The sequence below is a fragment of the Brassica oleracea genome, chromosome C3 (genome assembly GCF_000695525.1).
Source record: "Brassica oleracea var. oleracea cultivar TO1000 chromosome C3, BOL, whole genome shotgun sequence".
Lineage (NCBI taxonomy): Eukaryota > Viridiplantae > Streptophyta > Magnoliopsida > Brassicales > Brassicaceae > Brassica > Brassica oleracea.
The window spans coordinates 35,714,644-35,739,062 of record NC_027750.1 but is presented as its reverse complement, the minus strand read 5'-3'; the positions used below and the strand labels follow the sequence as shown (position 1 = coordinate 35,739,062).

General features: G+C 36.7%; 6 protein-coding genes across 7 annotated transcripts in view; 3 read left to right on the top strand and 3 right to left on the bottom strand.

The window, feature by feature from the left end:
- Positions 1–258: 258 nt before the first annotated feature.
- Positions 259–2,906, bottom strand: LOC106331805. 2 transcript variants are annotated; one of them, XM_013770218.1, is made up of 10 exons: positions 2,812–2,906; positions 2,565–2,635; positions 2,186–2,342; positions 1,794–2,086; positions 1,641–1,715; positions 1,436–1,552; positions 1,277–1,342; positions 1,091–1,159; positions 772–831; positions 259–669 (listed from the first exon to the last, which is right to left on the bottom strand). In XM_013770218.1, the coding sequence occupies exons 1-10, from the start codon at positions 2,855–2,857 to the stop codon at positions 511–513; spliced, it is 1,113 nt and encodes a 370-aa protein (XP_013625672.1). In that variant the 5' UTR covers positions 2,858–2,906; the 3' UTR covers positions 259–510. The 2 variants fall into 2 exon arrangements, with proteins under 2 accessions (XP_013625672.1, XP_013625673.1); XM_013770219.1 differs by having other exon boundaries at positions 1,794–2,083.
- A 695-nt stretch (positions 2,907–3,601) lies between these two features.
- Positions 3,602–6,550, top strand: LOC106329495 (type I inositol polyphosphate 5-phosphatase 5). The gene is made up of 10 exons (XM_013768167.1): positions 3,602–3,814; positions 3,954–4,083; positions 4,203–4,280; positions 4,440–4,527; positions 4,611–4,715; positions 4,809–5,421; positions 5,497–5,690; positions 5,767–5,875; positions 5,959–6,107; positions 6,180–6,550. Exons 1-10 carry the CDS (start codon positions 3,755–3,757, stop codon positions 6,394–6,396), a joined length of 1,743 nt encoding a protein of 580 aa, XP_013623621.1. The 5' UTR covers positions 3,602–3,754; the 3' UTR covers positions 6,397–6,550.
- Positions 6,551–6,573: 23 nt separating this feature from the next.
- On the bottom strand, positions 6,574–8,204 carry LOC106329496 (ETHYLENE INSENSITIVE 3-like 5 protein). The gene has a single exon (XM_013768168.1). The coding sequence runs from the start codon at positions 8,174–8,176 to the stop codon at positions 6,725–6,727; it is 1,452 nt and encodes a 483-aa protein (XP_013623622.1). The 5' UTR covers positions 8,177–8,204; the 3' UTR covers positions 6,574–6,724.
- A 7,273-nt stretch (positions 8,205–15,477) lies between these two features.
- On the bottom strand, positions 15,478–18,439 carry LOC106336151 (acyl-coenzyme A oxidase 2, peroxisomal). The gene is made up of 7 exons (XM_013774896.1): positions 17,963–18,439; positions 17,689–17,804; positions 16,616–17,496; positions 16,368–16,547; positions 16,123–16,289; positions 15,897–16,020; positions 15,478–15,812 (listed from the first exon to the last, which is right to left on the bottom strand). Exons 1-7 carry the CDS (start codon positions 18,406–18,408, stop codon positions 15,657–15,659), a joined length of 2,070 nt encoding a protein of 689 aa, XP_013630350.1. The 5' UTR covers positions 18,409–18,439; the 3' UTR covers positions 15,478–15,656.
- A 723-nt stretch (positions 18,440–19,162) lies between these two features.
- LOC106334345 lies at positions 19,163–20,417 on the top strand. The gene is made up of 4 exons (XM_013772646.1): positions 19,163–19,787; positions 19,884–19,937; positions 20,017–20,201; positions 20,325–20,417. Exons 1-4 carry the CDS (start codon positions 19,163–19,165, stop codon positions 20,415–20,417), a joined length of 957 nt encoding a protein of 318 aa, XP_013628100.1.
- Positions 20,418–23,129: 2,712 nt separating this feature from the next.
- Positions 23,130–24,419, top strand: part of LOC106330493 (ethylene-responsive transcription factor ERF057-like) — a 1,585-nt gene continuing 295 nt past the window's right edge. Inside the window, exons 1-2 of the mRNA XM_013768948.1 lie at positions 23,130–23,136; positions 23,803–24,288. Of these exons, the coding sequence (XP_013624402.1) occupies positions 23,130–23,136; positions 23,803–24,288 (493 nt within the window). The remainder of the gene's footprint in view (positions 23,137–23,802; positions 24,289–24,419) is intronic.

Below are 24,419 nucleotides of genomic sequence, written 5' to 3'. Positions count from 1 at the left end.
ATAGATATTAGTATAAAAGAACATAGTTATCATTTTTTTCTTAAAAAAAAGCAATTTTCCCAAAAATTAACACCCTATCTCATTATTTTTAATCTATATATTTATTTTCATAAAATCTTTGGTTCAAGTCCAGATCACGTCCCATCGTACTACTTTTTAGTTTCGATAAAATCTCAACTTGCATTATATAAACTCAAATTGAACAACAAACCGAACCAAACCAAACCAGTAATAACATTAATTATGTGTTTAGTTAAAGATCATAATAAGACGTGAGATTGCTCGATCAACCATAATACTAAAAGATGACGCTATGTTCTTGTTCGATTTGAGAAAATAAAATGTAGATGAGTTATTGATTTGCTGGGGGATCTAATAACGATGATATAAACGTTCCTAAACATGTACTGAAATTAGTATGTTGACAAAACTACCATTGATTCAACAAACAAACCAGTGTCCTAATAACTTTGTAAGACTATCGTAACCACTATCTTTTATGTGTTTGATTCAGCACAATTCTTGGACTGAGGACAAAGGCATCAAGTAAAGGCCTTTGCTCTCCAACAAGCGAGCCGCAGCATCAGGATCATTTGCGAGCAGATCTTCCATCATTTCCTCCAGAGGCTTTGTCATCATCTCCTCGTGATGGATGTAGTGACCAAATCCCTTTATACCAAACAAACCAAAAGCATTCTCTCAACCATATTCATTTTGAAAGAAATACAAGTATATGTTTGCTTCATATAATGTTGTTCACTTGTATTTTACCTCAATGAACGTCATTGGATGAGAAATTGGTTCTCCTCCCAACCTGTTTAGACTTAGTTCCTATATATCCATAATAATTCCAACTTGTCACATCAGCAAGTTTCTTGAGATCTTGATTCAGAGTTTTGTTGGTTTTGGATTTCGTTTTCCATCACACTATTGAGTTTAGATTTGTATTATTTTGGTTTGGTCATTATGAGTGTGGATTAGTTTCATTTTCGTTTTCATTTTCATTTTCATTTCATCCTTCTGAAACCCACAAGAGCTATTTACTCTACATAAGCTGAACAACGAAAAGATACGAGAAGCAAGACAGTACCTTCATCTCTAGCTGAAGAAGCTTCACATGATCAACAATTTCATTCAGTATCACTTCAGAGCTATCTTCCTACAAGGTCAGAGACAATATCAATTAAGTTTGTTTCAATCTCTCACCATTCAGGACGGGTTATATGTGGCAGGCCCTGGTGTAAGAAGACTGTTATAGCAATGTTTAGTATTATACCTTGACTTCATGCGGGAGTAGTTTCGCTAATGCCTTGATGTTGTCATCAATTCGCTGCTTGCGCTCCTGGTAAAACAGAGAACAAATGGTTTTATATAACATCAAACAACAGTTGGAATCACAAATCATGATATTGGCTTCGTATGTGGGGGAACGTACACGCTCAGTGGTATAACTTTTGCACTTGCGTTGGTTAGATTGCCAAGAGGGTACATATTTGCATTGGCCATGGAGCTGTGAGAAGTCACTGCTTCGTTTTTTCCAACTTCTCAGCTTCTGGTAAAACAAACGGTTGTCAGCTCCTCAAAAGAGAGAGAGCTTTTCAGATCAGACATTACTTTAATAATGCGATAAACTAGATGACCTCAGAGTAGTTGGACCATGGGTACGCCGCCTTGCGTTGGGATCGTCCAGCCACAGGAACCTTGCTGCTACTTCCCTGATATAAGAAGATGCAAACTTTTAGGAATAGATGATAAAAAAAAAAACAAAAGAAAGAAGTTATCGAGACACTTACAGAGAGTTGTTCATTGTTGGTTTGGCTTTGTACACGGATAGAAGGTTTGACCACGGAAGAAGCAGTTTTGTTAGAGGCTGAGTATATGGTTCGGACTTCTCGTCGCGCACCAGTCGCTGCATCACGACTCGGAAGAACCACTTTCTTCACAGCGTAATCGAGGAGAGGTTTTAAATCAGGTGTTGCTTTTTCTTCCTCTTCTTCGTTGAGCAAAGCAAGGTAACTCTGTGGAAGGTGAGATGGATGAAGCCACTGAGACAGAGCGTCGTCGTCATGTTGCGTTTCAGGCTCTACTGCATTTCAAACAACAATCCATCCAATCAGAGGCAAGTAACCTCGAGCTTGGGATGTGTATATAATTATAGTCAAGAGAGTTAGAGAAAGTAAAGTACCTTTGCAGAGAGGAAGATGATGGAGTATCCTTTTCCGAACATGATCTTCCCATTCTTGGGGAAACAAAGGAACAACCTCCGAGATAACAACAGCCGCAGCTTCATCAGCATCCGTTGGGTGCTCCCTTGCAACGGTTCTTAATATCCTTGCATCAATCTCCACCAAAAAAAAAAAAAACAAAATGTATCATCACATTCACATACGAAAGATGAATAAACCCCACACAAGGCAAGATGCTCATCACATTACTTTGATCAACCGTCGCATATACAATACAAGGACTGAAACGTCTTTTGTGAAAATGTCAATAACACACCACAATCATATAAAGTTCAAGTCAAAACCGAGTGAATCGAGATGATGATTAGAGCTTTATACCTGTGGAAATAGCTCCGTAAGAGATTGAAAAACTGAGTTGAAATTCATCAGCGAAGCTTTGAGGTATAAATCTGCAAGAAACCAAAGCAAACCATCATAAACCCTAAAAAAATCATCGGAAAAGAGAGCTGAAACGCTTAATATCTATGCGATTAGGACGGAAACAATAAACTCCGATCATCAGAACATATATTAATCTCAGTAGCTTATCATCGGAAGCAAAGAGCAATACTTAGATCACACTGACCTTCCGAAGATTTTCCGTTGCCGGTTTGACGGAGGAGAGGCACCATTCAAGTGAGGTTTAGAGTGTTACTCTCTCGGAGAAGAAGGGATGGCCGCTTCGTTGTTTCACGGATTCTTCAAGGGTATTTTCGTCAAGTCCTTTTATCTTTAGACCGACTTGGGTTACTGGCGGAGGGGAGGCCCATCCAGCCCACTTGGTAAGTTTTTATTTCCTGTGATCAAGATAAGAAGGATTCGAGAAAATATCTATTTTTTTTTTTAAAACATCAACATGATTTTATTAAAAAAAAATTTTTGACAAAGGCTTTGATTTTATTGACTTTGATGGAAACATACAAAGTCTTTATGTAATAAAGAGATTCCTGACAATGAAAAAACTATTGATTCACAAAGAGATTACTGACAATGGGAAAATAAAACACATTTCCAAAAGTAATATTTGAGAAAATATCTATATTACGCGAAAATATCTCTGACAAAAAAGAGAAAATATCTATATTATATTATATAAATAGTAGAAAATATTTTCATATATTCACCTTCTATTTATAAATTCTAGTACACATCATACATACATATATATCTCTGTTATTAAAATCTCCCCAGCACTCCGAAGGAGGTGGCGCCAAAATCTGATCTTTTCAAACCGATATAGAAAATACTACTACTAATTAATAAGTAAAAAGAAACACATTTTACCCCCAAAAAAAAAAAAGTAAAAAAACATTAACTCTATCTAAAATATAAACAAATAATATGATCATGTCAATACTCAAATAGTCGTGGGAAAATCAAACCCTAAAAAAAAAAAATGTCCTTCTCCACACGATTTCCAAGATCTACTAAACACGCAGTTTAATGTTTTAAACACGCAGATTAATGTTTTCTAACCTCTGTTTCCAATTTGTTTTTTTTTTTGTTTTTTAATTAGAAGATATTGCTGAATGAGTTCCAATAAAGATAGCGACTCTGAGAACAGCCACCGAAGCGAGAAGAGGAAGAAGGTTCCCTCTCTCTTTCCCTCTCATCCTCCTTCAATTGTTTTTTTATCCACCGTAATCCTTTTTTTTTTTTTTTAAGTTTTGATTCCCTTCGAAAATGTCACGACGTGAAACCCATTAATATTATTTTTTTGGTTATTAGTCAATTCTTCCGAAGATTTTCGGATCAAGAAGATGTGGTAAACAACAAGAACATGAAGAAGATGCATCTAATAATATGAACAACAGAGGAAGTTATGATCATCACGAAGACAACAATAAAATTTTCAATGGTATTATCAACTCTTCTTTAAAACATATTTTTGCGTACATCTCAAGGAACACAATAGATTATTATTATTATTATTAGGTTTTTCTAAAATGGTTCATGGATCTTCTTCATGCTTGTTAGATTTGGAGCGACGACTTGCTTCTCGAAAGAAATCGATTCTCGACAACACTTCTCCAATGATATGGAAGACTCTTTCTGGTACATTGATCGTTTAAGTTTGTTTTTGCAATGTGTGGTTGAGATTAATGTTATTTTCTTGGTAACCTACCCTGAAAATTTTGACATTACTCACATGATTACGAAAGCCATACATTTGTCAAAGGATTTTTTTTTTTTTTTCTTTGGTAAACTCATTAGAGAGAAAGTCAAGCCCTGGAATTGAAGGCTTGAATCTATCAAGTTTCGATAGGCCTATGGCACCAACAACAGAGATTCGTGAACTTAGGTTAGACATTCAACCAATCTCTCTGTTTCATTATTTCATTTTATGTCAGATTCAGATTCAAATCCTCTGTTTCTTTGTTTCAGGGTGTTTCTAGCTACGTGGAATGTAGGTGGGAGAACACCTAACAACGACCTTAACCTAGAAGACTTCTTGCTCGTTGAAGGCACAGCAGATTTATACATCTGCGGGTACGAATCTTGATTCATGTGTCTTGATAAAGTTTTAATCTTTATTACATATCACATGTACTGACTCTTACGTTTTTTTTTCTTGTTTCTCAGGTTTCAAGAGATTGTTCCTCTAAGTGCAGGGAACGTATTAGTAGTCGAAGACAACGAGCCTGCAGCTAAATGGTTAGCTCTAATAAGCCAAGCTTTAAACAAACCGAAACAAGACTCTGTTTACTCAAACGCAGCTTTCTCCGCCTCAAAAACAACAACCTCTTGTAGTAGTAGTAGTAGTGGTTGCTGTAGCGAAGAGTCGAGAACACCAAGCAGTCTAAGTTTCTTTCAACGACCTAATCTTAAAGTCTTGAGCAGAAACTATAGAGTGGATTCAAGTCTTTTGAAGACTTGTAATTGTTCGGTGGTTAACGATACTTCTTCGGTTGGTTGGGAAGGTAGGAGGTCGAAAAGGTACAGTGATCCTATTGCGGATAGCAATAATGTGGAGCCTGAGAATTTTAGGGTTCATGAGAATTTCTTGTTTGATGATGTTGTTCCCGCGGCGACGACGATGATGATGCCTGGACAAATGAGTTACAGGTTGATTGCTAGTAAACAAATGGTTGGTTTGTTTTTGTCTGTGTGGGCTAGAAAAGAGTTGATTCCACATATATCTCATCTTAGGCTTGATTCTGTTGGAAGAGGAATAATGGGTCGCTTGGGAAACAAGGTAGTAACTCAAAACCCTTTTCTATAGACTGTGATACAAGCAATGAGAAGTTAACTTTTTTGTGATTTTTTACAGGGATGTATAGCTATAAGCATGTCACTGCATCAAACAAGCTTTTGCTTTGTGTGTAGCCATTTGGCTTCTGGTGAGAAAGAAGGCGATGAGATGAGAAGAAACGCTGATGTAGCTGAGATTCTGAAGCATACTCAGTTCCCTAAACTCACCAAAAGCCCTAGTTGTCGCGCACCAGAAAGAATCGTTGATCATGAGTAATGTTTCCACTTAAGACCATAAACCTTTTCTTTCTATAAACCGCTAAAAGACTCTTGTTTGGGAATGATGCAGCCGAGTGCTTTGGCTTGGAGATTTGAATTACAGAGTTGCGTTAACCTACGAAGAGACGAGAGTGTTACTAGAGGACAATGATTGGGACACTCTTCTTGAGAAAGACCAGGTTTGTTAGTATTAATAAAATGATCATTTTTAAAACAATATTTTTGCTGTTTATTTACTTATGTGAGCTGTAATAATCTTCAGCTTAACATGGAAAGAGGAGCAGGAAGGGTCTTCTCTGGATTTCAAGAAGGTCAAATCTTCTTTGCACCAACCTATAAATACACTCAAAACTCAGATGCTTACGCCGGAGAAACCACCAAGTCCAAGAAAAAACGACGTACTCCTGCTTGGTACTTATCTAAAAACCTTTAACTTCACATTTGTTTTGTGCTGTGTGTCCTGAATGGTGCAATTGTTTTCAGGTGTGATCGGATTCTGTGGAGAGGAGAAGGAATAGAACAGCTTTCTTACATTCGAGGAGAGTCACGGTTTTCAGATCACAGACCGGTGTGTGCAATCTTTGCAGTAGAGGTTGATGTGAAGAGTCTGAACAAAGGTAGATTCAGGAAAGGTTATTCTAGTGCAGCTGCAAGATTGGTTGAAGATGACACTCCTAAAAGACATAGTTTTTATGACTAAGATTTGTTACCCATTCTTTTTTCTGAACAAACAAAATTGATTAAAAGAAAGTATTATTTCTTGATTTGTATAGCTTTTGGAGTAACACACAAACAACAACAAAATGTTTCTCCTCTGTTTATTCTTAACTCATTTTTTAATACATTGTAACTAGCATTTTTCAATCTCTTTTTTTTCTTATGATCCGGGTCTTCCAGACCTTATAGACCCGACTAATCTCGGAGGCCAGGGACAAGAGCCAATTGTTTAATTCCCTCCCAACAAGAATCGAATCTAGGGAGCCGAACTTCAACAAAACCACTAGGCCAACTCCGAGTTGGTGCATTTTTCAATCTCGAGACATATAAATATCTCTGTCTTCACAACCCATGTCCCATAAAGAGAAGTCTTCCTCGTTAACGGTCGGATTCGAGTCAGAATGATCTGGTAATTGGTTTAAGTCCACCGCGGTTGCTTGATCAGAGCAACTAAAATCATGTAGCCTCTCAAACCAGAGATAGTCTAGCCAGTTACCGTCTTGATTCAGATAATCTATAGTGTCCTTTCCTTTCGAGCTCGCGCTATAATCATCGTCACTAGTTGTAATAGACCGAACTAACCCATCCGAGCTAACACTACTCTGATATATCGGTTCTTGTGTCCCGTAAAGACACTCCATCTCGTGTCCTGTCCTCAGATTCTTATCGACGAATCCTAAACTCACATCACTTGAAGGACAACTCGAGTTTTGACAAGTGTATACGTTAGATAACATTGCTCCCTCCTCCTCCACAAATTTACCTTTTCTCTTGTTTCCCATCTGTTCTTGATCAAGAGCAATGATTCTTGCCGGTTCTTGATCCTCCTCGTCCACGTCATCGTCGTCAGATATCTTGAGTCGTTTTAAAAGAGCTTCTTCTTGGTTCAACACGCGAGACCAAGTATCAGTCTCCTTAGCCATCATCTTATCTTGCAAACACTTTGACTGTCTCGCGAGCCTTCTCACTCTCTCCAAGTTGGGCGACATGTGTTTGATCACGGCCGCTAAAACGCTCACTTTCCAAGCTTTTCTTAGATCGTGCGGTTTCCTATACGGCGGCGGACCGTGCTCGAACGCAGTCGCCCCTTGCTCTCCCCACCATAACTCCGTCCCGTCCGGCCACCACGGCGGAGCCAGACCTTTTTCCAGTGGAAACCGCCGCTGCGGCGGCACGCAGTGTTGCATCAGAGCCGATAGCAAGGACCCCAGCGTCGTGTCTTGTAGCTCGTGGAGCATGTGGATGTACGAGTTCGGATCCAGAGACTCGCTTGATGAGATCAGCTGAGCTGCCGCTAAGGTTAAGTAGTCGGCAACGGCGGTCGGAGCGGTTTGGTCGAACTGAACGTTTTCTTTCCACCAGCGTCTTAAGCTGTCGGAAGAACCGGTCACCGGTTTACCTTTTTCCGGTACGATTCCGTAGACGAATCCTCGAGCTTTGCAGACTTCCATGATCTTCATCATGTACTTCAGCACCGAGTCTTGAGATCTAGCCATTTTCTTGCGGCGTGAGGCTTCTGCTCGGCGCACGATAGCTGATGATGAGGGAGAAGAAGATGGTGGTGACGTGGAAGACGAGGGATAAGAGAGATCATGGTCATCTTTTTTCTGCTGTTTGAGCTTACACATGAGGTTTCGATCTTTCCACATACGTTTCTTGAGATCGTCGTAGCTGATGTCTTCATTGACACGGTCAAGTTCGTCTTCGCAATCATCGTCGTCTTGGATTGGGCTAAGTGGTTCCATGTCTTGGACCTCCACCATTTTTTGGAGTGTATACTGTATAGTTTTATAATTATAAGTCTATATATGTGTTTGAAAAACAAAATGATCCCTTGCGATTGCTCGAGTTTCGGTTTTATACGTGGTTGATTAGTATTATCGGGGGTTATTGTTGGAACTATTTTTTTAGCATTATGAAAAATGTATTCATATGCTAAAAATAGAGTTAGTGTGAATGAAAAATGGAAGTTCAAAGTGGGTTGATTATAATTCTTAAAATGACATTTGTAAAATGTCCCACGTTGAAAATATGAGAAGAAATTTTTTTTATATTTAAAATAGAGAAATCACAACAAAGCTCAAAGCTTTAATATACTTAGTATATTGTGAAGAACAGATATCCGCACTGAACTAAGGTTTTGGACTTCGGATTTGGTAAATTGACCAATTGATCAAATGGTTAATCTTTTGATCTAAGTTATTTTTTTTTATTGTTGACAAAGTCAAAATAAAAATATAAAAATATCTCCTATTATAATGGTGATGTGATTTAAAGGTATTTAGTGCAAAGTCAATTTGATTTTGTAACCTAAAACATTTATGCACAATTAAAAGAATTATTATGATAATAATTCGGTCTCCACGTTTATGGTTGTACGTTAGAAAACGTATGAATTATGGGCTATATAAGAAAGACATAATCATCTCATTTCATACACGATCAACAACAACAAGAAAAGATCCTTCCACTTGAATAATTTATTTTTTAGTTTTTGAGTGTGAGAGTACATCACATAAATAGAATCGATAGATTCTGTTTTTCGGTGATGGTAAACATAAATAATGTTGCAGTTGTATCTTCGGAATCTGAGCGCCATGAAACCGTCACACTACATGGCGTTTAAAGATTTAAAGAAAGAAATTAACTATCTCGACTCTGCAATTCTTCTTTATTTTTATATTTCGGTATTGAAATTTTAATTTATGTTCTTATTATTCTTTACAAATATCAGTTGTCCTATGGTAGTAAAATAAGGTTCCTACACTCTTAAATCTTTAAATATTGTTTATGCTTTTGCACTAACAATACTGATATTTGTTAAAAGTTTTTATTTTTTAGAACAGGTTAAAGAAGCCGGAATCGGATCTTGTTTTATCATAAAAACATGAATTCGAGAATTCATGGTGATGGAAAATACAAGCAATTGTTATGATCTTTTCAGATAGATCATGTGCAGGGATCTTTTATAATCATTATTGCTTTTCTCTGAATCTTCTTTATCATCAAGCGCTGATCATTAGTTACAAATTTTCTGGAAAAAAAAAACAATTTGATTTGATTTGTCTATTGAAGTGTTGAAACCGTCGTGTTGCACTTTCTCTTTGATTTTTAAAATTATTTTGAAACAAAAGTGTGACTTGTATGATCTAATTTTGGTTTACTTCTGGTTTAACCATGCTTATACAGCTGGTTTTTATCAAAATTCAAGGGTTTGATCTTGCATATATTGCTAGAGTCAAGCGTTTCTTGTAGCATTTTAAATATGAGTTAAATGATTAGTATGCATATATTAGCAAGCGTGGAGCGTTTGTTCTTGTGGCATATTTAATGCATTTATTTTTGTGTATTTGTTTTGCATTTAGTTGTGAACAAATAATTTATTTGTTCAAAATATTTTACTGCTTTGACTCTTTTGATTCCATTTCAAGCAATCTAACGTTTAAGACTTTAGAGATTCTATTTTGGTATCTTGACTTTTGTTGTTAAATAGTTTTTTTTTTTTAAAAAAAACGTTTCTTTCAATGGTCAAAAATGTGTAAATGCTTGAATTGGTTAAAGACAATTTATTTGCTTTAATTATCAAGAATGAGAATGACTAACTTTTTTGATTTCTTGTTTCAGATTTTCTTGGAACTACTTATATAATTTGATTATCAAGTGTTTGATCAAGAGCTTCAATTTTCAAGTATGGTGATACCATAGTTATATATAAAAAAAAAACATTTTGATCTTTGCGAGATCAAGTTGTATGGATGGAAACAGATTTTGTGAGTCGACGCCCCAAATTAAGTTTGGGAGAGGTTTGCCACATATAAATCATTTGTCATAGGAAATAAAATGTTTGTTGATACTGATCAAAACATTTATATTGTCTGGAATTCAGGATGCTGGAGGTGTGTCAGATCATGCTCGATGTCTGATGATCAAATTGTCTGGAATTCAGGATGAAGTGAGGAAGCCTTTTCGTTACTTCGACTTTCTTGCAGATAACGAGGAGTTCATCCCATCTATCCAGGAATCTTGGAGCTCTTCAGCTCGACTATTTCATTCCCGCACAGCTCTGACAGATTTTCATAGGAAACTTAAACTTCTCAAACCGGTCCTTAGAGCTATCAATCGCTCGCACTATGGAGATATTACCAACAGAACTAAGCAAGCGTTCGAGGAGTTATGTGAATGTCAGAATAGAGTGCTGGTGGATCCTAGCTCTGCGAATTTTGCACAGACGGCTGAAGCTTCTGATAAATGGCATAAACTAGCTCGCATTGAAGAGAAGTTCTATAGGCAAAAGTCGTGTATTCGTTGGTTACAGGCTGGAGACTTGAACACTTGTTTCTTTCATCGCTCGGTTCAGATCAGAGCAGCCAGAAACTCGATTCGTCGACTGGTAACAGAGCAAGGAGAAGTTCTCACTTCACCAGGGGACATTAAGAGAGAATCAGTTGCTCACTTCCAACGATTCTTGCAGGCACAAGAGCAAACAGAGGAGATCTCTGTTGCTTCTTTACAGGATCTTTTGACCTTCCGATGTCCTCCAGTTGCCTCAGCCTCTCTGGTCTCTCTAGTAACTGCTCAGGAAATCTATGAGGTGCTTCTTTCTCTGCCTAATGACAAGGTGTCGGGACCGGATGGGTTTACTAAAGAGTTCTATGTGGCAGCCTGGAAAGTGATAGGACAGGACTTCATCACAGCTATCCAGTCCTTCTTCCTATTTGGGTTCCTCCCGTCTGGTATCAATGCGACAATACTCTCTCTCATTCCGAAGACTGAGAATGCTGAGAAAATGAAAGATTTCCGCCCCATTGCCTGTTGTAACCTTCTGTATATGGTAATCTCCAAGGTACTTGCAAACAGATTACGAATTATTTTTCTGGACGCCATTGAACCTAATCAGAGTGCCTTCATTACCGGTAGACTGCTCCTTGAAAATGTGTTACTAGCTTCAGAGTTGGTCAATGGCTATCATAAGTCTGCTGCTATGCAAAGAAGTGCTATCAAATTTGATATCTCCAAGGCTTTTGATACAGTCAAATGGTCCCTTATAACTTCTGTGTTAAAAGCTATGGGTCTGCCGCTTTAATTTGTGCATTGGATTGGTCTATGCATCTCCACTGCAGCATTTTCCATCTCAGTTAATGGCAGTCTGAAGGGCTTCTTTACCAGTGCTAGAGGTATCAGACAGGGGTGCTCACTTTCTCCCTATCTGTACGTCATTCTTAGTAATGTTTTGTCCAAGCTTCTCAATAAGGCAGCAGTGGCAGGAGAGTTTCAGTATCATCCTCACTGTCAGGGAGTAGAATTGACACATCTAAGCTTTGCAGATGATATAGTAGTGTTCATTGATGGATCAGTTGATTCACTAAGAGGTGTAATGGAGGTGATAAGTGATTTTGCCGCGATGTCAGGACTCCATATCAACGCGTCAAAATCTTTGAACCAGTCCCTGATGCTCAGTATGGACGAGATGTTGTCTTATGGAAAGCTGGAGATGATGATTATCATGAGAACTTCTCTTCCAAGAAGACGTGGGACCAAATTTGAGTGAAAAAGGGGCCAGTGAGATGGAGTAAGGTTGTTTGGTTCACGCAAGGGGTGCCCCGGTACTCGTTCATTACTTGGCTTGCTGTAAAGAATAGGTTATCCACTGGTGATAGGATGCGGTCTTGGGGGATGATACAGGGTTGTACGTTGTGTGGCGAGGTTGATGAGACAAGGGACCATTTGTTCTTTGCATGCCCATACTCTTATACGGTTTGGCATGGACTGGCAAATCGCATCATGGGTTCTCATACTGATCCGGACTGGCAGCTCACACTAGACCACATGGAGATGGGTCAATGGATACTATTCTTATCAAAATGTTGTTTCAAACAACTATTTATCATATCTGGAAGGAACGGAATGCGCGGAGGCACCACACTAGTTGGATGACAGCAGAAGCTATGGGCAAGACAGTAGACAAAGCGATAAGGAATCGCATTTCATCGCTTAAGTACAAAGCAGGGCATAAGCTTGAGGGGCTTATGCGACCGACGGTGGTTCACTCACACTATGTAGTCATGCAGCTCTTCTATCTTTTTTACCTTATTTTAGTTTATACTTAGTCAAACATTGTTTAGCAAAGTAGTTATTAAAACTCTTATTCTTTGTAAATGTTAGTTCCCATAAAGGATGAATAAATTTGAAATTTCATTAAAAAAAAACATTTATATTTCGTCAATGCTTAAATGCAATTTGTAAAAGGATTGACCATGGAAAAAAAATGAAAATTCTAAAGCCAATATGACTGAAACTGACATGTGTTTTGTAGTTTCTAAAGTCAATATGGTTGAAAATAACCATATAAGATGGGGGTTTTGATGGCACAAATAATATCTTGTAATGATATGTATATTTGCAAAAAAAAAGAGAGCAAACTATGTGTTTGGAAAAATCCAAAACATACAAGTTAGATTTATAAATCAACTTAAGAGAACTATGAAGATAGTTGTTTGAAAAATGTGAATTTCTAAAAATGAAATACATTTTTTAAGAAAATTGTAATAATTTTCGAAAATGCTTTTATTTATTTAAATCTAAAGGAGTTGCAAAATTAACTTTCTAAACTCTTAAGAGATGTTAAATATATAAATGTGCATGTTTTTTGAGTTATCTCAAGAAATGTGGGGGAAGCTTTGATTACCATATAAAGTCGTTGGCAAGAGGTCATATGAACTTAGTGATAGTTATCACAACATGATTTAAAAAAAAAAAAAAAAACTAGTGTCATACACTGAGTTTTGTGTATAATGGTTAATTGTATCTTGAATAAAAGATGACAAAAATCATTAGACAATTGATCTCGACTAATCTCAAGAGATTATGTTCATTATGATGACAACCTAGGATCCTTATATTAAAGGTGTATCATGAGATCAAGTTGTTATATCATCTAAAGGAATGGGTAGCCTGTGAATTAAGATGAGGTTTGGCGGTAACTCTACCTAACTGACTGGAGATCCCAAGAAATAGGTTCAATGAGTTGGCCACAATAGAGAACCTAGTTCTGTGGGAGAATGAAGCTGTGTTATAGTTATTGTCTAGGTTTACACCAAAGCCCGGGAGGTTCAAGACATTATGGCCACCTCCTGGTCGAGTAAATCCGATAGCTATTAACAATGACTGGTTCAAGGCTGAAAAATTGCTACCAACTCATCATGTTGTGGATTTTTCGTTTGTACTCTCAAAAGTCCTTAGATCGAGTCTTGTCTAGGAAGTCAAATCTGTCGAGTCGTCTAGTGTCTAGAGTCATTTCTATTCATGTGGGGGATTGTTGGAACTTTTTTTTAAGCATTATGAAAAATGTATTCATATGCTAAAAATAGAGTTAGTGTGAATGAGAAATGGAAGTTCAAAGTGGGTTGATTATAAATCTTAAAATGACATTTGTAAAATGTCCCACATTGAAAATATGAGGAGACAAATCCTTTATATTTAAAATGGAGAAATTACAACAAAGCTCAAAGCCTTAATATACTTAGTATATTGTGAAGAGAAGATATCTGTATCCAGCTAAGGCTTTGGACTTCGGATTTGGTAAATTGACCAATTGATCAAATGGTTAATCTTTTGATCTAAGTTATTTTTTTATTGTTGACAAAGTCAAAATAAGAATATAAAAATATCTCCTATAATTATGATGGCGATGTGATTTACTGGTGTTTAGTGCAAAGTCAATTTGATTTTGTAACCTAAAACATTTATGCACAATCAAAAGAATTATTATGATAATAATTCAGTCTCCATGTTTATGGTTGAACGTTAGAAAACGTATGGATTATGAGCTATATAAGAAAGACATAATTATTTCATTTCATACGCGATCAACAACAACAAAAAAAGATCCTTCCAGTTGAATAATTTATTTTTTAGTTTTTGAGTCTGAGAGTGTACATCACATAAATAGGGTCGATAGATTCTGTTTTTCGGTGATAGTAAACAGAAACAATGCTGCAGTTGTATCCTGGAAATCTGAACGCCATGAAACCGTCATACTACGAGGCGTTTAAAGATTTAAGAAAAAAAATTAACTATCTCGACTCTGCAATTTTTCTTTATTTTTATATTTTAGTATTGGAATTTTAATTTATGTTCTTATTATTCTTTACAAATATCAGTTGTCGTATCGTAGCAAAATAAGTTTCCTACAGTTATGTTACATGTAATGCAACGTCGTGACCCTTGTGTCATATATCGTAATTTGTTACGTTGGATAAAAGTTTGAAATCAAAAAGAATTATAATATGTAAAGGAGGAGGTGTGCATGTTGAGAGAGAGTCGTGTCGAGATCTGCCGGTCTTATCTGAACAAGATTGCATGTGTCCTAAGGAAGCAATATAATAAAATAACGTTTTAGAATATTCAAATAAAGAGAAATGTGTGTTTATGTGGTTAAGAGTTACCTTCGGGAATTAACACTTTGAAACCTAAAATCGCGCGGGTTATAAAATTTACATTATGCATGAGCAAATGTCATACGACAATTGATAATATACGTTCTCAGTATTTTATTAAAGAAAAGATAGTGGTGGATATACTTCAGAGTTCAGACGTAGCTGTTGCCACTGAATAATAATATTATAGATCACATATGAAGAAGACTAAAAGCTGGAGTGTAAGTTGTTGACAGAAAAGAAAATGAGAGGATGGTTTGATGACAGTTTGGATGCTTGTGAAGGATTTTTAGGGATTCTATGACCTCTGCATTCTATTACATTACGATCACCACGTTTTACCCACGCCCTTTTACAATAAAAGTCGGTGTCAAACATCGTCCAACTGTTTGACGTTGTGGCATATAATGCATGCACCTATCATAATTATTCATATGAAATTTAGAACTTGATAGTTAAGGACATGCTTCCTTGGGATCTCTTACTCATACTTTGACTAATACGAACGACTATGTTAACAAATTCAGTGTGGTATAATGTTTTTGATAGTGTCTTCGAAACTAAAACATCAGGTGTGTGATCAGGACCTATGAATATTTTACAAGATAAGTCTGAACTTAGCTTATCGATTGAAAAATCAAATTCAATGATTTATTATTCTCTTGTGGAAACAAATAGCAAAGAATACACAGAACAAATAACAAAACGGGACGACACGTAGTATAAATTGTTATTTTCACTTCGTATCAAAAAGACTCGAAGGAAATTATTCAATCTGATATTTCTTTTTTTTTTCCTTTTACCTTTTTTAGAATCCAACAACTTGAGTATACTGTGCATACGCATCAGACTGCATAGCAATTGGCGCTCGAGTAACATGATCAGGTAGGTCGAAAGCGTCAACTAGCTCCTTGGCCACATTCCTTACTTGGAAACTCAAATACTCCGTCAACTTATGAATCGCCTGCAAAAAAAAGATAAAGGTCAGCTGTAACCAACCATTTAATCGAGAAAAAATCATTGTTTTTATATATAACAAGAAGCAAACCTTGGCTTTGTTAGGCGCCACATAATCCACGTTACGGTACGTTCCTATATCTTTCCATATGTGGTCCAATGCGTAAAGATCACATGCTAGTTTCAGACCAGCTTTTGCCCTTGGGTCCGGACATCTGAAGAAACATACGTTTTTTTTCTTAATTTAATGTGAGATTTATTAAACTTGAGTTGTTAAGAGTTTTTAGATGAGATTTTTGTGTGTGTTTGTTACTTACTTTCGAACAGCTTCAACGAACTTGGCGAGAATGACTGATTCAATGTGAGACTCCGCGAGTGTCAAGAGATGATTCAAGCATCGGTTCCAAGCGCCGAATGGTCCAAGTGTCTTGGTGTGTTTCGTCAATCTCATTGCAACACTTTGTAGGAGACGTGATGTTCGATACTGTGGAGATGAAGTGATTGATAAAGATGAAGCCAATGAGAGTCAGAGAGATTATATATAGAGTAAACACTAACTCACCCGGAAAGCATCTAGTTGGAACTTAGGATCTCTTAGATGATCTTCACCTTCCCAACGAGCTGTAACCGGATTTGGCTGAGACAAGTAAGCGTTCATCGACTCTCTCAAGTAACTCCATGTAGCTGTCAATGTCCCACCTTGGAACTTCTCTTTGTATCGCTTCAGCAAATCAGCTGCCACCTATAAGAAACAACCAAACACTATAAACATGGTTGTTCATAATCAGGACAAGGTGGAAAGTTTCTTACCTGTTGCAGCAGCACAGTGTTGTCTCCTTCAAATGTTTGGAAAATGTCATGATCGTTTCTCAAGCTCCCAAACCGGTTAACAGCTGCGTAACCATGTCCTCCACAAGCTTCTCTACAGACCGAGAGCGACTTGGCCGTGTACGACGTTATATAAGATTTAAGCCCAGCAGAGAGCGCATGGACATCAGCAACCAACTGCTCATCGTGAGTCCTCTTCATCTCTGAATATTTCTCCACGAGGTACACAGTTGCGAAATGGTACGCATAGGTGGAGGCCAACATCGGCATGAGCTTGTGTTGTTGAGACTGGTAATCAAGAATGCTGACCTCAGGTTGCTTTGGAGGACCGAACTGTTGCCTCAACAGCGAGTAACGGATAGCAATCGTGGCGGATATTTTAAGAACGCCAACAGAAGCATAAGCAAGACCAACTCGTCCACCCACAAGCTCACCGAGCGTTGCTCCAAATCTTTTGTTGATTGTTGGCAAGCTACTTGTATACTTCCCGTCACGGGACACATCTCCAAAGCGATTGAGAAGGTTGTCACGGGGTATTCTCACAGAACGGAACCTCAACGCACCGTTATCAACTCCATTCAGGCCAACTTTATGTCCACAATCTTGAATCTCAACACCAGGGAGGGTCTGGTGAGTTTTCATATCCCGTATGGGAACAATGAAGGCGTGAACACCCATATCAGAGACTCCTTTGGTATCATGCGTTGGAAGGATAAGCCTGGCGAAAACAGTTGCAAACTTCCCGTGAACTGCAGCGTTTCCAATCCACCATTTGATGGCTCCATCATTAGGCGTGTCGATCACGAACTCGTCTGTGATGGGATCAAACGTGGCCGTGGTCTGGAGACCTTGAACGTTAGACCCTTGAGGCAAACACAAAACCAAAGGTTAGTAAACTAATGACACACACAGATACATCATGTTTAGGCCGTGGTCTAGGCACAGGCACAGCCCAATAAGATATTAGCACCGGCTCCAAAAGTTTTGGAGTTTTTTTTTAATTAAAATGTTTATAATCCCTTAAATCTCTCAGATCCGGCTGTGTAATCACTCACCATGGTGGAGCTCAGTCATAGCAAAGCAACCAGTGTAGTCGAGATTGTCAATGCCATCGAAATACTTGTCTCTATGCTTCTTCGTTCCCAAATTAATCACAGATCCTCCCCAAAGACTATACATACATGTATAAAAAAAAAAAAAAAAAGTCAATGCAAACGGCTGAGTTCTTATCAATACTAATAGATACAAAGATCAAAAACGTTCATCAACAACAATACTAATTCCAATATCTCCAAATTCAATTCCTCATTCAAATTCAAAGTAAGTAACCTGTATTGAACGCCGAGCTTGATCCCAAGCGACATATCAACGCTACCAACAGCTTCCATGATGGCGAAATACTTCTCCGGATCATCCGCGACGTACCTGAACGGCCTCACCCCAGCTTCTCTCACGAGCCCGAGCAGCTGCCTCATACACAATTCCCGGTGATCGTCCTTCGAGATCTCGATCGGCGTCTGCAAATCGGGGCGGGAATTGTAGAACTCGTACACTTTCTCCTGCACGTCCATGTGTTTTCCCCTCATGTACACAGACAGCGCCTGGCTATTCACGTCCACCTTCTTCGTCCGCGAAGAACAAACCTCCGTCTGCACCAGAGGTGCCTGCGACGACGACGGCGCCGTTAACGCGGGAGAGATGTGCGACGACAGTCGCTGGATCCGCCTCGCCGCAGATTCCTCCTCCGTCATTTGATTCCCTCGCCGCGATTCCATTGGAAGAAAAATATCAAATGAAGAATTTTCTAACGACCATGCGGTTTATAAAGTGAATGCTTTCACGGCAAGGGAGGTGAGGTGGATTCAAAGTCAAAGATGACGTGTCCGTTAACGAGTGGATAAAAGTTTGGCGCGCCTTTCGAGGATATATTTATCTATCTATAGATGATCTCATCGTATGTATGTATGTATGTACATGCTTACATCGCTGTCAGATAAGGTTACCAGGGCCTAGTATTTTATTGGGCTTTAAGTAAGCAAGTAAGGCCCATTAAGAGGGGGACCGCGCGCGACTCCCGAATCCGACGCCAAAATCGTAATTCGAAACGCGGGTCAAAAGAAATCTCTTAAGGTCGGAAGATCCGCACAGGTTCCCGCATCAACCACACCTCAAAAACCCTAGCTCACCGACTCCGACACCCAAGCTCCTATATCTCTCCGATTCCTTAGACTTCGACAGATGCCACTAATCCATTGGTCAGTACCCCTAACTCTGTTGATTTTAGGGTTCTTACTTACAAGTTTACGAATCGATTCATTTCGTAGCGTACTGTCAGTTTCTGATTCCGAATTGAAGGTTTCGATTAGGGTTTTGTTCAATTTCTTGATTGTGGTGTTAATTGTTATCTCCAAATTTTAGGGTTTTTGTTTTGGGGGTAAAGATTATTGTTTCATTTTGATTTTGGGATATGGGTTTTGTGACATTTTGATATTGAAGATGAAAAGTTTTCTTCTTTTGTGTGTTGTGAAGATGACTGGAGATAGCTGCAGCTTAGTGTCCAAGGAAACGCGTCTCCCTTTGTGTGATATGACTAATGTACCAAGCAAGAGAGGGATCTCCTCGATTCTGGGTGACTTTCTTTTGAAGTCTGGGGACGATTCTGGTAAGACCGTTGCTCGTGAAGGCTCTGGGGTGAAGTTTTCCAAGAGGTTGTGTTTAGTTGTAGACGACTTGGTCAAGGAGAGTACTAGGACTAGTGATACAAACGACGGTTCTTCTTCTGATGGCAAGATTAGTTTTGGTGACTCACCTGCTGATTCCGAGAATTTCGATTTGAAAGAATCTCAGGGTGAAACCAATGCTGTGGATACTGCGGTGGAACTTACTCAGAGAGAGTGTGACAAGGACTCGAACGTTGCTGACTTTTCAAGTCAAACTGATCCTGTTGCCGGTGAAGATTTAACCATGACTGTCTTCAGTAGCAGCAATTGTGAGAGTGATGATAGGTTGGCGACGGTGGCTGCCGAAGGAACGGGTTTGTTGGCTAGTTCCGAGACTATCAAACCGTTTAATATGAGCAGATGTTCGGCTGTTGACAATAATATGGATGCTGATGATGAGCTTAAATCATGCTCTTGTTCCTTTTGCCTCAAAGGTTGTCTGATTATTCAGTGTTGCTTTTGTTAATCCTGCTCTTTGTTTCTCAGTAACAATAATTTACTTTGTTTGTGAATGTAATGAAATGTTTCAGCTGCATATATCTGGTCAGATCTCCACTACCAGGATATCAAAGGTCGATTATCGGGTAAGTGTTCTCATTACACTCCAAAATTCAGAGTTGATTTATAATGGTAATTTCATGATGAGTTTGTGTTTGAGTGCAGTACTGAAGAAGAGCCAGAAAGAAGCTAGTAGCTTGATCCGGAGGAATGGTAAAGGAAGGGCAACGGATGTGTATGGATCTGAAAACTCCAATAACTCCACAAATGTAGAGTTTGATGTCATGGGTCAATGGACATCTCTCTTTCTTAACATGGAGGGTATCTTGGCTCGTGAAAGCAGCCACCTTGTAAGTTCCTCTAGAGCTTCTGTTAGATTTTTTCAGAACAAAACTTCACAAGTGTTCTCACTGTGAAATGGTTAGTTTCGGTTATGTGTATTTGAAGTCCGTTGTTTATGTTATATTCTGCAGCAGGATAGCTTCGTAACCATGAAAGAGTTGAGAGAAAATTGCAAGATTGATCTGGAGAGAGCGACGAAAACACCTCAGCAGAACAACACTTAGGTACTGTTGTTGTTTTTAAGACTGGTTTGAACTTTGGAAGGCTCTGTAACCTTTGAAAGCAACTCATGTATGTATCATAACTTCTATTGTCATCCGATTATTGCATCTTTGTTACTCGTTAGTTATGATAATCTTTGCTTCTCTTAGCAATTTGTCTGTTCTTTAAGAATTGTTGTTACCATATTGGATCCCATTGTCTCTTGAGCATGTCTTCATTTGGTTTCTCATCCTTTTAAAACTTCAAATGCCCCTTGACAAACCTAAATAATTTGGTGATTCAAAGTGTCATTAAGTAAAGTTAAGAGGTGTGTTGAGTCCACTAGTACGGAGAATCTATTAAGGTACATTGAATCATAATAACCCTTGTCATATTCATGCCTCTTAGGATAGCAATAAATTCATTGAGAATAGGGGATATTCGCTTGTTTCTTTCTTCAGATTACTACAAAATCTAACTGGATTTCTATTAAAATATCTTTAAAAAAAACGCGAAACAGAAAAAAGAGTAGAGAATATTCACTAGAGATTCACGTTTTTCCTGAAGTCAAATCCACTTAAGAGTTCTATGAGCATGATTAACCGGAGTTCTTAATTCAGAGTTCTTAATTCATGATTTGATTTTTTTTTTAATATTTTTCGAAGAACCAGCTCTTATATCTCTTATTTAAGAGACGGTTCTTAGCTTTTTTTTAATTAAAAGCTAAGAAACGATTTTTAACCGAAGCTAAGAAATCCATCTTAAAAGCCCTAATCATGGGCTAACTTTGGACACATCGTCTGCACACGTCTACGTGAGAGCCAATAGTTGCGAGGCTCCTTTGCTCTCACTCTAAAAACTGATTGGCTCCTACTCTATTCCTATTTTGTTCCATTTCCGGCTTTACACTTTTTCCAAAAAAAATAAATGTATTTAAAATTTAATATGCCGAAGTTATACACAGAGCTTATTGATGTGGATATTGGTTGTTTCTTTTATATATCTGATTGGTTTATAAAAACTAAATGAGAAAATGATATTTTTGCGTATTTTTTTTATTATAGCTTACTATACAATACTTAATAAAATATAAATATTCTAATCCTTTATTTATTTTTTGTTGTACTTTTTAAAACCAAGTAAATCATTAGTGGTAATGTTTTTATTTGAAAAAAGTAGTGGTAATGTTTATGAGTATAAATAAAAATTAAAGATAAAAATACTTGATATATTCTAACCATTCATTCAAATAGTCTTGTAGTAATGAAACTAATTGACAGTAAATCATTTTTAGCTTTAAGATTGAAGTGAGTATCAATAAATAGTAAGAAATTAAGTGCGTATTTTTTTATTATAGCTTAATATACGATACTTAATAAAATATAAATATTCTAATCCATTTATTTATTTTTTGTTGTACTTTTTAAAACCAAGTAAATCATTAGTGGTAATGTTTTTATTTGAAAAAAGTAGTGGTAATGTTTATGAGTATAAATAAAAATTAAAGATAAAAATACTTGATATATTCTAACCATTCATTCAAATAGTCTTGTAGTAATGAAACTAATTGACAGTAAATCATTTTTAGCTTTAAGATTGAAGTGAGTATCGATAAATAGTAAGAAATTAAGTTAAGAGGGATATATAGCTTTTTTATTTAAAATGAAAAAAAAACTGAGTGTTATATACTCATTAGTTATCTATATACATATTAATTTATTTATGACGTAGTTTTAAAAATAAATAATAATTATATATAAAAAAATTAAATATTTAAATAAAATAATAAAATAATCTCATTAGTATCTTATACGACAGGCATGCTCTAAAACTCCGTAAACTTTGTTGTACTAGTTGATGTCCCGCACCTTGTGCGGATTAATATATTTAACAAATTTTAATTCTAACTTTTATTTTTATAAAATAATAATAATTTAATCAGATAAAAAAATTTAAATTATTATAAAATATAAAATTTTAATATTCATATTGGTAATCAATGTATTAAATTATACTCTTTTGTTTCATATTTTCGTTTATGAGATGTAGATTTTAGGTCAAAATCTTTTCTATAGTAATAATTAAATTACGAAATTTGTATTGAAATTAACATATATTGTATTTTGACTGAAAAGAAATCATGTGGTACTGAAAAGATGATAAAAATCACAAATATAAAACATTAACAAAATAAAGATAGTTTAGAAGTGTTCAATATGGTAAAACCGAACTATTTAAAACCAAACCAAACCGAAATAGAGAAAATAGTTTGGATTTGGTACTACTGAATAAACCAAATGGATAATATTTTAAAAAAGTGCAGTATATGAATATGGTTCAATATATTAAGCAATAAAACCGAATAAACCAATGAAACCGATTAATTCAAATATATTAGTATACTTATATATATATATATTTAATAATCTGTATTTGATCAATAATTCCAATAAAAATCAGAGAAATTGGCTATAATATTAGTCATTAAAATTATAAAATTAATATAAGATAAAAGTAACGATGATATTATCGCTATTTATTAATTAAATGTTTTAAATATCATAATAATTATATATTAAATATACATTTTTAAAAAATAATTGTATATATATCGTTTGAATAGTTTAATGTTTATTAGTTATATTAAATATCATGATAAATATATAGATATCAAAATCAAAATTTAAATAATAATATTAATTAAAATAATGACGTATCTAATAATTATGGAAAATATGACAAGTAAACAAATTAACTAAAATATTAAAGAAGATGACAAATCATCAAAATATCTTAAAATTTTGGAAAAGATGACAAGCAAATTAACTAAAATTATGGAGAAGATAGCAAATCAACAAATTCACTTTTCAAATAATAGTATAGATAGATTGGTTAATTATTTTTTTAAAAAAAACTTTTCATTGGTTAATTGACTTTTTCTTGCTTTTTAATATAGAAGGGGTAATTGGCTTAAAACATAAACAAACATAAACGAATCTGAGTCGCCATAACTATTGTCAACGACTCACACGTTTGTTTGATAATATTCTCCTTTGATGCGATGTATTTTCTTTAGATATATGCATTTTTTAGTTTAAAGGGATATTAAATTTTTTTTTTTTAGCAAATTGTGTTTAGTATACTAAAAATTGTGTTTAGTATCTACAATACACAACCCTTATGGTCGAAACGAACACATATATAAGCCAAAGGTATGGCGACTATCAACACACACACACCAAAAAAATCTTTTCTTTCTTTTTGGCATCCGTTTGTGTGTTTTTTTCTATTTATATTATTTAGTCAACTTTTTATCTCTCAGTAGGGCTTCTCTTTTTTCTCCAGAAGTTCATCTTTATTTCTCCAAATTAATTATTATTATTTTGTACAAAACTACAAATGGAAAAGTTTTGAACATGAATGGCTGCGCAGAAGAGTTCATGAAAGCTGTCGAACCGTTCATGAAGGTAACAGAACCAGTACCATTAACTCCTGATAACCAAACCGGGCCAATTGGGCTAAACTCACTCACTGACACTCAAATCCTCGAAATTCAAAGAGAGTTACATCTCAGACAACAAAACCAAGCTCGCCGTCGTGGCTGCGGCGCTAAACCAACCCCAATGAAGAAAACCAACGTAACGAGACCGGTTAAACTATACCGAGGCGTTAGACAACGACAATGGGGGAAATGGGTTGCTGAGGTCCGGTTGCCTAAACACCGAACCAGGTTATGGCTCGGTACGTTCAAAACCGCGGAAGAAGCTGCATTAGCTTACGATCAAGCTGCTCATAAGATCAGAGGAGACAACACTCGTCTCAACTTCCCGGACATTGACGGGATGAGTCAGCTCTACTGGTTAGAGCCTTGGGGGCCAATTGTCATGCTTCCGGGTTCGACGCCAGCCGGAGGCGAACTGCTCATCCATGTCACGAAGCGGGTATTGGGCCTTCGGGCTCAGGACATACCCTCCCGGGTGAACACTACAAGAAAACAGCGGTATTCTGACGGACATTCCGACGGA

Excerpts from the sequence above, each read along its gene's own strand:
- LOC106331805 (XM_013770218.1), bottom strand. The coding sequence starts at position 2,857 with ATGGTGCCTCTCCTCCGTCAAACCGGCAACGGAAAATCTTCGGAAG. Across the intron at positions 1,343-1,435 it reads AAAGTTATACCACTGAGCGT|GAGCGCAAGCAGCGAATTGA; the intron begins GTACGTTCCCCC and ends CTGTTTTACCAG. Across the intron at positions 1,160-1,276 it reads TACTCCCGCATGAAGTCAAG|GAAGATAGCTCTGAAGTGAT; the intron begins GTATAATACTAA and ends CTGACCTTGTAG.
- LOC106329495 (XM_013768167.1), top strand. The coding sequence starts at position 3,755 with ATGAGTTCCAATAAAGATAGCGACTCTGAGAACAGCCACCGAAGCGAG. Across the intron at positions 4,716-4,808 it reads GCAGATTTATACATCTGCGG|GTTTCAAGAGATTGTTCCTC; the intron begins GTACGAATCTTG and ends CTTGTTTCTCAG. Across the intron at positions 6,108-6,179 it reads AAACGACGTACTCCTGCTTG|GTGTGATCGGATTCTGTGGA; the intron begins GTACTTATCTAA and ends AATTGTTTTCAG.
- LOC106329496 (XM_013768168.1), bottom strand. The coding sequence starts at position 8,176 with ATGGTGGAGGTCCAAGACATGGAACCACTTAGCCCAATCCAAGACGAC.
- LOC106336151 (XM_013774896.1), bottom strand. The coding sequence starts at position 18,408 with ATGGAATCGCGGCGAGGGAATCAAATGACGGAGGAGGAATCTGCGGCG. Across the intron at positions 16,290-16,367 it reads TCCAACTAGATGCTTTCCGG|TATCGAACATCACGTCTCCT; the intron begins GTGAGTTAGTGT and ends TCATCTCCACAG. Across the intron at positions 16,021-16,122 it reads TTCGTTGAAGCTGTTCGAAA|ATGTCCGGACCCAAGGGCAA; the intron begins GTAAGTAACAAA and ends ATGTTTCTTCAG.
- LOC106334345 (XM_013772646.1), top strand. The coding sequence starts at position 19,163 with ATGACTGGAGATAGCTGCAGCTTAGTGTCCAAGGAAACGCGTCTCCCT. Across the intron at positions 19,938-20,016 it reads TATCAAAGGTCGATTATCGG|TACTGAAGAAGAGCCAGAAA; the intron begins GTAAGTGTTCTC and ends GTTTGAGTGCAG. Across the intron at positions 20,202-20,324 it reads CTCGTGAAAGCAGCCACCTT|CAGGATAGCTTCGTAACCAT; the intron begins GTAAGTTCCTCT and ends TATATTCTGCAG.